This window comes from Tachyglossus aculeatus, chromosome 3 (assembly GCF_015852505.1).
Source record: "Tachyglossus aculeatus isolate mTacAcu1 chromosome 3, mTacAcu1.pri, whole genome shotgun sequence".
NCBI lineage: Eukaryota > Metazoa > Chordata > Mammalia > Monotremata > Tachyglossidae > Tachyglossus > Tachyglossus aculeatus.
In genome coordinates this window covers 85,331,607-85,347,439 of record NC_052068.1, presented here as the reverse complement: position 1 = coordinate 85,347,439, position 15,833 = coordinate 85,331,607, and the positions used below count along the sequence as shown (strand labels likewise).

At 47.0% G+C, this 15,833-nt stretch overlaps 1 protein-coding gene across 3 annotated transcripts; it reads left to right on the top strand.

Annotated features, from left to right (window-relative positions):
* Positions 1–347: 347 nt before the first annotated feature.
* ELAC1 (elaC ribonuclease Z 1) lies at positions 348–15,514 on the top strand. Of its 3 annotated transcripts, none has more exons than XM_038744293.1 (4): positions 348–380; positions 8,689–8,852; positions 10,103–10,573; positions 13,755–15,514. In XM_038744293.1, the coding sequence occupies exons 2-4, from the start codon at positions 8,696–8,698 to the stop codon at positions 14,246–14,248; spliced, it is 1,122 nt and encodes a 373-aa protein (XP_038600221.1). In that variant the 5' UTR covers positions 348–380; positions 8,689–8,695; the 3' UTR covers positions 14,249–15,514. The 3 variants fall into 3 exon arrangements, with proteins under 3 accessions (XP_038600221.1, XP_038600222.1, XP_038600223.1); XM_038744294.1 differs by lacking the exon at positions 348–380 and adding an exon at positions 5,414–5,453; XM_038744295.1 differs by lacking the exon at positions 348–380 and having other exon boundaries at positions 8,783–8,852; positions 9,475–10,573.
* Positions 15,515–15,833: the final 319 nt, after the last annotated feature.

Genomic DNA, 15,833 nt, shown 5'->3' with positions numbered 1-15,833 from the left:
TCACAGTCAATCCCCATTTGACAGATGAGGGAACTGAGGCCCAGAGAAGTGAAGTGACTTGCCCAAAGTCACACAGCTGACAGTTGGCGGAGCCGGGATTTGAACCCATGACCTCTGACTCCAAAGCCTGGGCTCTTTCCACTGAGCCACGCTGCTTCTAAGCGCTGAGGGGGATACAAGGTTATCGGGTTGTCCCACGGGGGGCTCACAGCCTTAATCCCCATTTTACAGATGAGGTCACTGAGGCCCAGAGAAGTGAAGTGGCTTGCTTTGCACATAGTAAGCGCTTAATAAATGCCATTATTATTATTATTATTTACAGATGGGGTCACTGAGGCCCAGAGAAGTGAAGTGACCAGCCGAAAGTCACACAGCAGACGGTAATAATGATGGCATTTGTTAAGCGCTTACTATATGCAAAGCACTGTTCTAAGCGCTGGGGAGGTTACAAGGTAATCAGGTTGTCCCCTGTGGGGCTCCCAGTCTTAATCCCCATTTTACAGATGAGGTCACTGAGGCCCAGAGAAGTGATGTGACTTGCCCAAAGTCACACAGCAGACAATAATAATGATGATGGCATTTGTTAAGCGCTTACTATATGCAAAGCACTGTTCTAAGCACTGTGGAGGTTACAAGGTAATCAGGTTGTCCCCTGTGGGGCTCCCAGTCTTAATCCCCATTTTACAGGTGAGGTCACCGAGGCCCAGAGAAGTGACGTGACTTGCCCAAAGTCACACAGCAGACAATAATAATGATGATGGCATTTGTTAAGCGCTTACTATATGCAAAGCACTGTTCTAAGCGCTGGGGAGGTTACAAGGTCATCAGGTTGTCCCCTGTGGGGCTCCCAGTCTTAATCCCCATTTTACAGGTGAGGTCACCGAGGCCCAGAGAAGTGAAGTGACTTGCCCAAAGTCACGCAGCAGACAATAATAATAATGATGATGGCATTTGTTAAACGCTCACTATATGCAAAGCACTGTTCTAAGCGCTGGGGGGATACAAGGTAATCAGGTTGTCCCCTGTGGGGCTCCCAGTCTTAATCCCCATTTTACAGGTGAGGTCACCGAGGCCCAGAGAAGTGAAGTGACTTGCCCAAAGTCACGCAGCAGACAATAATAATAATAATAATGATGGCATTTGTTAAACGCTCACTGTATGCAAAGCACTGTTCTAAGCGCTGGGGAGGTTACAAGGTCATCAGGTTGTCCCCTGTGGGGCTCCCAGTCTTAATCCCCATTTTACAGGTGAGGTCACTGAGGCCCACATAGTAAGCGCTTAATAAATGCCATTATTATTATTATTTACAGATGAGGTCACTGAGGCCCAGAGAAGTGAAGTGACTTGCCCAAAGTCACACAGCAGACAATTATAATAATAATGATGGCATTTGTTAAGCGCTTACTATGTGCCAAGCACTGTTCTAAGCGCTGAGGGGATACAAGGTAATCAGGTGGTCCCCTGTGGGGCTCCCAGTCAATCCCCATTTAAGAGATGAGGTCACTGAGGCTCAGAGAAGTGAAGTGACTTGCCCAAAGTCACGCCGCAGACAATAATACTAATAATGATGGCATTTGTTAAGCGCTTACTATATGCAAAGCACTGTTCTAAGCGCTGGGGGGATACAAGGTAATCAGGTTGTCCCCTGCGGGGCTCACAGTCTTAATCCCCATTTTACAGATGAGGTCACTGAGGCTCAGAGAAGTTAAGTGACTTGCCCAAGGCCACACAGCAAACGTGGCAGTGCCGGGATTCATTCATTCATTCAATCGTATTTATTGAGTGCTTACTGTGTGCAGAGCACTGTACTAAGCGCTTGGGAAGTCCAAGTTGGCAACATATAGAGACGGTCCCTACCCAACAGCGGGCTCACAGTCTTGAAGATTCGAACCCATGACCCCTGACTCTAAAGCCCGTGCCCTTTCCACTAAGCCACGCCGCTCCTCAAGTGGCAGAGCCGGGATTCGAACCCATGACCTCTGACTCCCAAGCCCGCGCTCTTTCCCCGTGAGCCGCGCTCCAACCTGATCACCTTGTATCCACGGCCGCGCTTAGAACAGTGCCGGGCCCGTAAGAAGCGCTTAACAAAGAACGATGATGACATTTGTTAAGCGCCTACCCTGTGCAAAGCACTGTCCTAAACGCTGGGGAGCTTACAAGGTGATCAGCTGGCCCCCTGTGGGGCGCACAGTCTTAATCCCCATTTTACAGATGAGGGAATTGAGGCCCGGAGAAGTGAAGTGATGTGCCCAAGGTCACACAGCTGACAATTCCCCCTCCTTCCTCTCCCCACAGCACCTGTATGTATGTTTGTACAGATTTATTACTCTATTTTACTTGTACATATTTACTATTCTATTTATTTGATTTTGTTAATATATTTTGTTTTGTTGTCTGTCTCCCCCTTCTAGGCTGTGAGCCCGCTGCTGGGTAGGGACCGTCCCTATATGTTGCCAACTTGGACTTCCCAAGCGCTTAGTACAGTGCTCTGCACACAGTAAGCGCTCAACAAATACGATTGAATGAATGAATGACAATGGGCGGAGCCAGGATTTGAACCCATGACCTCTGACTCCCAAGCCTGGGCTCTTTGTATTGAGCCAAGCTGCTTCTCTACCATAACGATGGCCCTCCCAGCTCCATAATGATGGTATTTGTGAAGCGCTTACTATGTGCCAAGCACCGTTCTGAGCGTTGGAGGAGATACAAGGCGATCAGGTTGTCCCCCGTGGGGCTCACGGTCTTCATCCCCATTTTAGAGATGAGGGGACTGAGGCCCAGAGACGTCAAGTGACCTGCCCAAAGTCACACAACTGACAATTAATTAATTCATGATGGGATTTGTTAAGCGCTTACTATGTGCACAGCACTGTTCGAAGCGCTGGGGAGGTTACAGGGTGATCAGGTTGTCCCATGGGGGGCTCACAGTCTTAATCCCCATTTTCCAGATGAGAGAACTGAGGCCCAGAGAAGTGAAGTGACTTGCCCAATGTCACACAACTGACAATTAATTCATGATGGTATTTGTTAAGCGCTTACTATGTGCACAGCACTGTTCTAAGCGCTGGGGAGGTTACAGGGTGATCAGGTTGTCCCACGGGGGGCTCACAGTTTTAATCCCCATTTTCCAGATGAGGGAACTGAGGCCCAGAGAAGTGAAGTGAGTTGCCCAAAGTCACACAGCTGACAGTTGGCGGAGCCGGGATTTGAACCCATGACCTCTGACTCCAAAGCCAGTGATAATGATGGTCTGTGTATCAGGTGCTGTTTTAAGTGCTGGGGGGTGGCTACAAGCTAATCAAAAAAATGATGGTGTTTGTTGAGCGCTTACTATGTGCCAAGCACTGTTCTAAGCGCTGTGGGGGGGACACAAGGTGATCAGGGTGTCCCACATGGGGCTCCCAGTCCTCATCCCCATTTTATAGATTGAGGGAACTGAAGCCCAGAGAAGTTAAGTGACTTGCCCAAAGTCACCCAATCAATCATTCGTATTTATTGAGCACTTACTGTGTGCAGAACACTGTACTGAGCGCTTGGGAAGTCCAAGTTGGCAACATATAGAAGCAGCGTGGCTCAGTGGAAAGAGCCCGGGCTTCGGAGTCAGAGGTCATGGGTTCGAATCCCGGCTCCGCCACAAGTCTGCTGTGTGACCTTGGGCAAGTCACTTAACTTCTCTGAGCCTCAGTTACCTCATCTGTCAAAATGGGGATTAAGACTGTGAGCCCCATGTGGGACAACTTGATCAGATTGTATCCCCCCAGCGCTTAGAACAGTGCTTTGCACATAGTAAGCGCTTAATAAATGCCATTATTATTATTATTATTATATAGAGACAGTCCCTACCCAACAGTGGGCTCACAGTCTAAAAGGGGGAGACAGAGAACAAAACCAAACATACTAACAAAATAAAATAAATAGAATAGATATGTACAAGTAAAATAAATAGAGTAATAAATACATACAAACATATATGCATATACAATCAGGGGCTTTAGAGATTAATTTTCAGTGCTCCACTCACTACGCTAACCAGTATTCAAGTACATTGCAAAAATCAAGCTCCTAGAACCAGCTCATCCAAACCAGTTTATAAAAATACCCTTCAGATTAACAAATCAATAATACACACCACAAAATCGGCCGCCACTTACATGCTTTATACCCCGCGTAAATCCCCTTCTCATGTAATGTAGCTGGAACACAAGCAAAAGGCTTCTCTCTTATCAGCAGAAGAGGAAAATCAACCAATCAAGCGTATTTATTGAGCGCTTACTGTGTGCAGAGCACTGGACTAAGCGCTTGGGAAGGACAAGTTGGCAACATATAGAGACAGTCCCTACCCAGCAGTGGGCTCACAGTCTAAAAGGGGGAGACAGAGAACAAAACCAAACATACTAACAAAATAAATAGAATAGATATGTACAAGTAAAATAAATAAATAGAGTAATAAATAGGTACAAACATATATACATATATACAGGTGCTGTGGGGAAGGGAAGGAGGTAAGATGGGGAGGATGGAGAGGGGGACGAGGGGGAGAGGAAGGAAGGGGCTCAAGGTAATCAGGTTGTCCCATGTGTGGCTCACACTCTCAATCCCCATTTTACAGATGAGGGAACTGAGGCACCGAGGCGCTAAGTGGCTGAAATGAGCTCCCAGATGCACGGGCGTGGGATTGGGATGTGGACGTATACGCGGGGGGCAATTCCCCCCGAGCAGTTTGGGAGTCAAATTTTCCAGTGTTAACAGGTTGTCTTACCTACTGCTTTTCTTTTTTTTTTTCCATTTTTCAATGATTCCTGTAATCAATCAGTGGTATTTATTGAGCGCTTGCTGTGTGCAGAGCACTGGACTTGTGAAGTACAAGTCGGCAACATATAGAGGCAGTCCCTACCCAACAGCGGGCTCACAGTCTGAAAGGGGGAGACAGAGAACAAAACCAAACATGCTAACAAAATAAAATAAATAGGATAGATAGGTACAAGTAAAATAAATAAATAGAGTGATAAATATGTACATACATATATACAGGTGCTGTGGGGAAGGGAAGGAGGTAAGATGGGGGGGGATGGAGAGGGGGACGAGGGCCTTTCAGGAGATTTCGGCAGAAAAACGGGGGGTTAATGGTAGGGGGACAAATAGCCCCAGCTACCAAGTCACTACCAAGCTACCGCTTAACTTCTCTGGGCCTCAGTTACCCCCTCTGTAAAATGGGGATTGAGACTGGGAGCCCCACGTCGGACAACCTGATCACCTTCCATCTACCCAGTGCTTAGAACAGTGCTTGGCACACAGTAAGCGCTTAAATACCATCATCATTATTATTATGATTATTATTATTATTATTATTATTACCAGAACCTTTTTTTTAAAGAAGCTGTTGTTTGCAGTTTTCTGTCCCAGAACCTGATGTCTGGCCAAGCTAGATCCTGGAATACAGTGCTCTGCACATAGTAAGCGCTCAATAAATACGATTGATTGATTGAATATTCTCTTTCCTGGATTAGGTTTTGCAGTAAAGCTGGGACATTCATAATCTAAGCCCGGTGTGTTGTGTTTAGCCTGTGGTAAGTGTATGTCAGAGAAGCAGCGTGGCTCAGTGGAAAGAGCCCGGGCTTTGGAGTCAGCCGTCATGGGTTCGAATCCCGGCTCTGCCAATTGTCAGCTGGGTGGCTTTGGGCAAGTCACTTCACTTCTCTGGGCCTCAGTTCCCTCATCTGTAAAATGGGGATTAAGACTGTGAGCCCCCCGTGGGACAACCTGATCTCCTTGTAATCTCCTCAGTGCTTAGTACAGTGCTTTGCACATAGTAAGTGCGTAATAAATGCCATTATTATTATTATTATTATTATAAAATATTCTTTACAAAGTGCCCCAAAAGTAGTTGTAATATTGGCTGTGCTCTGGGAGTACTTATTCATTCATTCATTCATCCAATCGTATTTATTGAGCGCTTACTGTGTGCAGAGCACTGTACTAAGTGCTTGGGAAGTCCAAGTTGGCAACATATAGAGACAGTCCCTGGGCTCACAGTCTAGAAGGGGGAGACAGACAACAAAACAAAATATATTAACAAAATAAAATAAATAGAATAAATATGGGACAAGTAAAGTAAATAAATAATAGAGTAATAAATATGTGCAAACATATATACAGGTGCTGTGGGGAGGGGAAGGAGGTAAGGCGGGGCGGATGGGGAGAGGAAGGAGAGGGATCAGTCTGGGAAGGCCTCCTGGAGGAGGTGAGCTCTCAGTTGGGGGGGGGGGGTCACATAACTACTTAATAATAATAATGGCATTTATTAAGCGCTTACAGGCACTGTTCTAAGTGCTGGGGGCATACAAGGTGATCAGGTTGTCCCACAGGGGGCTTAAAGTCTTCATCCCCATTTTACAGATGAGGTAACTGAGGCCCAGAGAAGTTAAGTGACTTGCCCAAAGTCACACAGCTCTGTACATGTACTTATGTCCATACCCACAGCATTTATGTACATAATCTTTATATTAATGCCTGTCTCCCCCCCTAATAAAAATAATAATAATTGTGGTATTTGCTAAACACTTACTGTGTGCCAAACACTGAACTAAGTGCTGGGTGGACACAAGCTAATCGGGTTGAACACAGTCCCTGTCCCACATAGGGCTCACAGTCTTAATCCCCATTTTACAGATGAGGTAACTGAGGCCCAGAGAAGTTAAGTGGCTTGCCCAAAGTCACACAGCTCTGTACAAGTACTTATGTCCATACCCACAGCATTTATGTACATAATCTTTCTATTAATGCCTGTCTCCCCCACTAATAAAAATAATAATAATTGTGGTATTTGCTAAACACTTACTGTGTGCCAAACACTGAACTAAGTGCTGGGTAGATACAAGCTAATCGGGTTGAGCACAGTTCCTGTCGTCATCATCATCATCATCAATCGTATTTATTGAGCGCTTACTATGTGCAGAGCACTGTACTAAGCGCTTGGGAAGTCCAAATTGGCAACCTATAGAGACAGTCCCTACCCAACAGTGGGCTCACAGTCTAAAAGGGGGAGACAGAGAACAAAACCAAACATACTAACAAAATAAAATAAATATTTTGTGTCCCACATAGGGCTCACAGTCTTAATCCCCATTTTACAGGTGAGGGACCTGAGGCACAGAGAAGTTGAGTGACTTGGCCAAGGCCACACAGCAGACAGGTTGGGGAGCCGGGATTAGAACCCAGGTCCTTCTGGCTCCCAGACTCGGCCTTTATCCACTAGGCCACACTCGTTGTGGGCAGGGAATGGGCCTAGCAACCCTGTTATATTTTCATCTTCCCTTCCCCACAGCACCTGTATATATGTTTGTACATATTTATTACTCTATTTATCTATTTTACTTGTACATATCTATTCTATTTATTTTATTTTGTTAGTATGTTTGGTTTTGTTCTCTGTCTCCCCCTTTTAGACTGTGAGCCCACTGTTGGGTAGGGGACTGTCTCTAGATGTTGCCAATTTGTACTTCCCAAGCGCTTAGTCCAGTGCTCTGCACATAGTAAGCGCTCAATAAATACGATTGATGATGATCTACCGAGTGCTGAGTACATAGTAAACGCTCAATAAATATGATTGATCATTTGATCATTCTTAAACGTTTAATCCTCCCTCTGAGAAGCTCTTTGAGAGGCTCCTAACTGCAAAGGGACGCCCGTACGGGACAGAGACTTGAGGGCGACCTGATTATCTTGTATCTACCCTAGTGCTTAGTACAGTGCTTGGCACATAGTAAGTACCATAAAAAAAGATGCTTTTGAGTAGGGAAGTGTTCTGACTGTGAAGCAGCGTGGCTCAGTGGCAAGAGCCCGGGTTTTGGAGTCCGAGGTCATGGGTTCAAATCCCGGCTCTGCTGATTGTTAGCTGTGTGACTTTGGGCAAGTCACTTCACTTCTCTGTGCCTCAGTGACCTCATCTGAAAAATGGGGGTGAAGCCTGCGAGCCCCCTGTGGGGCAACCTGATAACCTTATAACCTCCCCAGCGCTTAGAACAGTCTTTTCACATAGTAAGTGCTTAATAAATGCCATCTCATTATTATTATTATAAGGCTAAATTTTTCAAGCCTTTTTATGATGTTTGCCTATTTATTTATTTATTTAATTTATTTGTACATATCTATTCTATTTATTTTATTTTGTTAGTATGTTTGGTTTTGTTCTCTGTCTCCCCCTTTTAGACTGTGAGCCCACTGTTGGGTAGGGACTGTCTCTATACGTTGCCAGTTGGTACTTCCCAAGCGCTTAGTACAGTGCTCTGCACACAGTAAGCGCTCAGTAAATACGATTGATGATGATGATGATGTTTGCCTGATCCTTGATATTCACCCCACCTTAAATCCAACAGTACAAAATTGGGACTGAGACTGTGAGCCCCACATGGGTTCGGGACTGTATCCAACTTGATTTACTCGTATCCGCCCCAGTGCTTAGTACAGTGCCTGGTGCATGGTAAGTGCTTAAAAAATTCCATGATCATTATTATTATGTACTCATCCTTATACTTTGCCATATTTGTCATTCATTGTAACGTCCGTCTCCTGTTGTAGGCCCTAAACTCCTTGGGGGCAGCAGGGAACGTATATGCCAACTCCTCTGCACTTTCCCAAATGCTTAGTATTGTGTTCTGCTCATAGTAAGCGCCCTTCCTGCTGTTTCAGGAGGAAAATGTCCATGGAAATAACATTCCTGGGAACGGGCTCTGCCTACCCCTCGCCCACCAGAGGAGCTTCTGCAGTGGCCTTCCGCTACGAAGGAGAGTGTTGGTTATTCGACTGTGGGGAGGGAACCCAGACCCAGTTTATGAAAAGCCATCTCAAAGCAGGTCAGTACCGCCTGGAATTCGTTCCCGCACCGAACAAATCATCTGTTGACGTCCCACCCCCATCCCACGCCTGCTGAATTTCCTCCAGGCTCCCACAGCATTTTGCTTGCGTCCCCAGTCCTTAATGTCCAGGGAAAATGCAGGCAATCGCAGTACAGCTCAGTAAAACCGGCAGCGTGTCAGGTTCTTCTTCAAAGTTCACATTGCTGTGCAGTTTCCCGATGTTACCCCCTATTTTACAGGCGGTCAGATATTAGCACCTGTATATACGCATATATGTTTGTACATATTTATTACTCTATTTATTTTACTTGTACATATCTATTTTATTTTGTTAGTATGTTTGGTTTTGTTCTCTCTCTTCCCCTTTTAGACCGTGAGCCCACTGTTGGGTAGGGACTGTCTCTATATGTTGCCAACTTGTACTTCCCAAGCGCTTACTACAGTGCTCTGCACACAGTAAGCGCCCAAGAAATACGATTGATTGATTGATTGGTCTTCGTTAAGCCTTCTCCCATCTGCAGTAGAGCTCCTAACCCGATGTCCGGCGAAACCGAGAGACCCAAACAGATCAATTATTTTTGCCCAACCGTCCCAAATTTCAGCCCTGTACTACTTCCAGGAGGAGTTACCTCTTATTCGGGATATTGGGAGGAATGAAGTCTTTGCTCCAGTATATCTGAAAGAATATGTTTGCTCTTTCCGATGGAAAAAGTGAAGCCCCTTTACCGAGTTGAACCCAATTGTGTGGCAGCTGTTGGGAATCCTGAACGGGAACGTCTCAGATGGTAAGACAGTGGCTTTTTCCAGTTTCTGGAGACCACAGTCAGAGGCCATGGGGCCTAAGCACATTTCAGTATCATCTCCTGATCAGGGACCAAAGAGGCAAAAATTGATCTGGAGGATGACTTTAAGCTCAGCTGGTGGAGGGACGGAAAAGCACTTGTTTTCGATTGTTTGGGCTGCAGTGAAAAGGCCGGGATAATCAATCCACTTTTCCAGTGTACTGGAGCGCAACTGAGATTGTAGTATCAGGGTGACACACCGCCAGGCACCAGCCCACTTAGCTCAAGGCGTGAACAGAGAACTGAGGCCCTTTTGCTTTACTCGTCTCTATCGAATGCGTTTCAGGGCGATCTCCCTGAGGAGGTGGAAGGCGAATGGCGCCATTTCTTTACCTTTCAAGTAAATCCGTACCTTCTTATTTCCGACTGGTATGCCTGTGCTTTCTCTGTCTCAATCTGTACAAGGGAGAGTTTCAAAGATCTTCATAACTCATCTTCACGGGGACCACGTGTTCGGCCTGCCCGGGCTCCTCTGCACCATCAGTTTACAGAGCAGCCCCACGGTCAGCAGGCAACCCGTGGAAATCTACGGGCCGGAAGGGCTCCGCGACTTCGTATGGCGAGCCTTGGCGTTCTCTCACTCGGAGCTCGTCTTCCCCTACGTCGTGCACGAACTGGTGCCCACGGCGGATCAGTGCCCCGAGGGGGAGTCGAAAGACCTGTCCTGCCTGAACCCCTCGAACGACAGCCCCTCCAAAGAAGTGCAAGGGAGGACCATCCGTTTGGACCCCGAGGACGGCTCTTACCCCTTGGTGGAGAACGAACGCTTCGTTGTGAAAGCGTTTCGTCTCTTTCACCGTATACCGTCCTTCGGCTTTTCCTTGGAGGAGAAGGAACGTCCCGGAAGACTCAACGCTCAGAAGTTAAAAGACCTCGGTGAGTGATCCCGTTCACCGCCCTTCCCCGAGGGCGAAGTGGGCGAGTCGTGGTTGCCGGAAGATCATTTAATCGTTTACAGGCAACCGTTGTCCGATCGTTGATCGTTGTCCGACTGGGTGGCAGGAAAGTTTAATGTTTAAACCAACGAATACCCTGGGTCAAGAGGTCAGGCTCTTGTCCAAAGCCATAAGGTTGTAATCCTAAGCAAGAACGACGTGTATTTTTCACATTTCCCGCCTCCGGGCTATCAGATCGAAGTTGATTAGAGGCAATAGTTTAAAAAAAAATCCCATGCAGCTGACATTGGTGAGGGTTGGGGAGAGACTTGTTGGGAGAAGAGGGGTGTGGAATGTCTTTTAGACTGTGAGCCCACTGTTGGGTAGGGACTGTCTCTATATGTTGCCAACTTGTCCTTCCCAAGCGCTTAGTACAGTGCTCTGCACACAGTAAGCGCTCAATAAATACGATTGATTGATCGGAAAAAACTTGAGCTATTATGATGCCTGTACCGTACAACCAGAGTTAAGGATTGGCCAATCACTGGTATGCATTGAGCACTTACTGTGTGCAGAGCACTCTACTACAATACAACAGTGTTAGTAGACATGTTCCCCGCCCACAGGGAGCTTACTGTCTAGAGGGGCTCGATTGATTAGAGGGGGAGACAGGAGTTATAATTAATGGATATAGACATAAAGGGGAGCAGCGTGGTCTAGGGGAAAGAGCGGGTGTCGAGTCAGAGATCGTAGGTTCTAGTCCCAGATCTGTTGCTCGTGTGCCATATGACCTTGGACAAGTCACTTAGCTTCTCTGCCTCAGTTACCTCATCTGTGAAATGGAGATTGACTCTGGGACGTAGACCGTGTCCATCCTGATTATCTCCAGCACTTAGTACAGACCTGGCACAAAGTTAAAGCACCTTATAGATACTTCGAAAAAAAATGCTGTGTGGCTGAGGTTGGGGTATCAAGTAGCTAAAGGGCACAGATCCAAGTGCAAGAGCGATGCAGAAAGGAGAGGAAGCAGGGGAAATTAGGGCATAGCTGGAGAGGGCCTCTTAGAAAAGAAGTGACTTTGAAAGTGAGGAGAGTGGTGGTCTGTCAGATATGATGAAGGAGGGAGTTCCAAACCCGAGGGCGGTCATGGGCGAGGGGTCGATGATGAGATAGACGAGATTCGGGTACACTGAGTAGGTTGGAATTAGAGGAGTGAAGTGAGTGTCCTTGGTTGTAGTAGGAAATCAGCAAGGTAAGATAGGAAGGGGCAAGGTGATTGCTTTAAAGCCAGTGTTTGCGTGTTGAAAGCGTTTGCTCCCAAAACTAAGGAGTTTTAGTTTGATGTGGAAATAGATGGGCAAGCACTGGAGATTCTTGAGGAGTGAGGAGACGTGGACTGAACTTAAAAAAAAAAAAAGATCCATGCAGCTGAGTGCGGTATGTACCGGCGTAGGTTGAAACAGGAGACAGGGAGGTCAGTGAGGAGGCTAATGCAGGAATCAGGGAGGGAAGTAATGAGTGCCGGACCAGCATGGTAGCAGTTTGGATGGAGAAGAAAGGGCAGATTCTAGGGTTGTTGTGAAGGTAGAAGTGAATACGTGGGTTGAACGAGAGAGGGGTCAAGGAGAATGACAAAGTTATGGGTTGTGGACAAGGTTAAGGACAAGGGAGGACGGTGGTGCTGTCTACAGTGATGGGAAAGACAGGGAGAGGACAGGGTTTGGGCGGGAAATGAGGCCTTCTGTTTTGGACGGGTTAAGTTTGAGGTGTCGACTGGACACGTCCAAGTGGAGATGTCCCGAAGGCAGGAGTAATTGAGGGGCTGCGGAGGAGAGGGAGCCGCGTCGGAGATGTAGATTTAGGAATCATTCCTGGAAGAGATGGTAGTTAAAGCAATGGGAGTGAGTTCTCCGAGGGAGTGGGTGTAGATGGAGAATAGAAAGGGATCCAGAACCGAGCCTTGAGGCACCTCTGACAGTTCGAGGAGTGTGGCAGACCTCACTCGGAATGAGCAGGAGAGGACGGTGTCAGTGAAGCCAAGGGTAGATCATGGTTTCAAAGAGGATGGTCTGGAGTGGCAAAGGCAGCTCAGAACTCGAGGACGATGAGGATGGAGTAGAAGCCATCGACTTTAGCAAGAAGGAGGTCTTTGGTGACTTTAAAGAAGGCAGTCTCTATGGAGTAAGGGGGCAGAACCAGGTTGAAGGAGGTTAATTTAAGGAGTGGGATCCCTAGTTGGTGAACGTTGCGCCTTAGGGCAGTTTCCGTGGAGGGGAAGCGAGAGAGATTGGAGGGGGTCAGAGTCAAGGCCCGACAAGAATGACCCAATATCGTTCCATGGTTTTGATTGATTCAAATGTGCTTTCATCTTTGTGGCCGGGACGAGCCTTTTCCGATCCTTACCGTTGTCCTCGTGGGCCACAGGCCCATGTACTCATCAGGCACTTGGTTTCTCCTAGAGATTCATCTGCAAGGAAAAGTTGGTCTGATAGCAGATCCATGTGTCTAATTGGCGGGGGGAGAGTAGGCTGTTGTTAAGGTGCCTCTAAGGAGAGTGGGGTGAAAATATAAAATATTTCTGAATTCTGCATGAGGCCCAGCTTAACAACAGCAGTACTGCTAGTATGGGCTGTCAAAGTTAAGCTTGACAGAGAAGCAGCATGGCCATGTGGATCATCCTCTGGGCATCAGAGGATCTGGGTTCTAATCCCGGCTCTGCCATTTGTCTGCAGTGTGACCCCGAGCAAGTCACTTCATTTCCCTGGGCCTCAGTTACCTTATCTGTAAAATGGGGATTAAGACTGCCACATGGGACAGGGACTGTGTCCAGTGTAATTAGGTTGTATCTTCCCCAGTGTTTAGTACAGTGTGTGGCACACAACAAATACCATTTAAAAAAAATAAAGTTTAAGATGACTCTAGCTTTCCCGATGCAGCTGAAAACCAGCACGGATATGTGAAAAGAATAGAATCGTTTTCTCCTTATCTGTAATTCATTGATTAATATTAATGTCTATCTCTCCCTCTAGACTGTAAGCTTGTCATGGGCAGGGAATGTGTCGGTTACATTGTACTGTGTGTCCTGCACCCTGTAAGAGCTCAATAAATAAGATTGATATCTGTGATGCACTTCAAGCAGAAGCTTTGTTACTGTGATCTGATCTCCACTGTGTTTGCGGTAGGCGTCCAACCAGGCCCTGCTTACGGAAAACTGAAAAATGGAATCGCCATCAATCTGGAAAATGGCCTTACGGTTTCCCCTCAGGACGTCACGGAAGAGCCCATCCCTGGAAGAAAAATCTGCATCCTGGGGGATTGCTCCGGGCTCGTGGGAGACGGAGGGGTAAGGCTGTGCCGGGAAGCAGACCTGTTGGTTCACGAAGCTACCTTGGACGACAGCCAGTTGGACAAAGCTAGAGAGCACGGCCACAGCACCCCTGTCGTGGCTGCGGAGTTTGCAAAGCTTTGCGGAGCGAAGAAGCTGGTCCTGACTCACTTCAGTCAGCGATATAAACCGACAGCCCTGGCTGGGGAAGGAGAAACGGACGACGTTGAAGAACTAAAAAGGCAAGCGGAGTCGGTGTTGGATTTCCAAGAAGTTACGCTGGCGGAGGATTTTATGGTGATTGACGTTCCAGTGAGAAAACGAAGCCAGGCTTACCTGAACGCACAGTGACGTGTGGTTGTGTAACTGAGCCTGCCTTGGGGGGGTTTCTAGTCAATTATTTGGGGGCCCAGGAATCCCGGGAAGGGAGGGGCCGCATTACTGAAGCGGCCAACGTGGCCTCAGTGGAATCAAAGTGGCTCCTTTAGCATGGGCACCTTTCATTAAGGCCCAGGGTCAGCCCAGTGATGGCCTGGGTCAGTGTATACTAGCCAAGGACTTGGGCTTGGCCCCAAGCTCAAATCCTTGCAGCGCTTCACCACCGGAACCACTATATATTTTAAACATTTCACATTTAAACATCGTAGACATGAAGTGCACGTACAAAACACACTCACACTTTTATTCCCAACTAGAGGAAGTCTAAGAGTCATTCATCTGCCCCGAGGTTGGTCAGCATAATGACAGGCTAAGCCGATCCACGGCGGTGGGAAAGGAGGGGAAAAAGCACTCTTTGCGTAGGCCTGGAAGGGCATCGAAAATGCGCGAACTCGTAAAATGTAGTAGGAGTTTAAGCCAGATGTCTCAGTGTGCACGGTGTTAAACTGGCCTTTCCATTTAGCTCCAAAGTGCAAGAACGTGCGAAAGCCACTGAAAAAAAAATACGATAACCTTTTAAATCCCACCGCTGAATCTCCCTAGTACCCGCCTTTGGAAGAAGCGCTTTTCGGATGCGAGACGGCGGCACCAGAAGAAGTTTAATGCCTAATGGTTTTAAAGGTCTCCCCCTCCTAGACTGTGAGCCCGCTGTTGGGTAGGGACCGTCTCTCTATGTTGCCAACTTGGACTTCCCAAGTGCTTAGTACAGTGCTCTGCACATAGTAGGCGCTCAATAAATACGATCGAATGAATGAAAAGGCCCGTGTTTGTCTGAAATGCCCATTTCCCTGTTTAGTTTTTAGCAAACATCCAGTATTGTTTGCAGCATTTATCGACTGAGGATCAAGAGGTGTTCAAACTCGACCCACATTTCTAGACTGTGAGCCCACTGTTGGTTAGGGACTGTCTCTATATGTTGCCGACTTGTACTTCCCAAGCGCTTAGTACGGTGCTCTGCACACAGTAAGCGCTCAGTAAATACGATCGATTGATTGATATCCTGGCAGACAACCGAAAATGACAGGTTAGTGTGGGAAGCTCTAGCCAACTGGTGGTAAGACCCCAAGGAACCAGGGTGGGTTAACCCCTCACAGGGACACGTGGGCCAACCTGGAGTGAGAATAGCTCGAGTTGGCTCCGTTTCCATCATCATCATCATCATCAATCGTATTTATTGAGCGCTTACTATGTGCAGAGCACTGTACGAAGCGCTTGGGAAGTACAAATTGGCAACATATAGAGACAGTCCCTACCCAACAGTGGGCTCACAGTCTAAAAGGGGGAGACAGAGAACAAAACCAAACATACTAACAAAATAAAATAAATAGAATAGATATGTACAAATAAATTAAATAAGTAAATAGAGTTAAAAAGATATGTACAAACATATATACATATATACAGGTGCTGTGGGGAAGGGAGGGAGGTTTCCAGCGACACATATCGGGCTGATCCATCGTTTGAGCTGTGAGTGGTATTCCGGAACCTGGATTTCTTC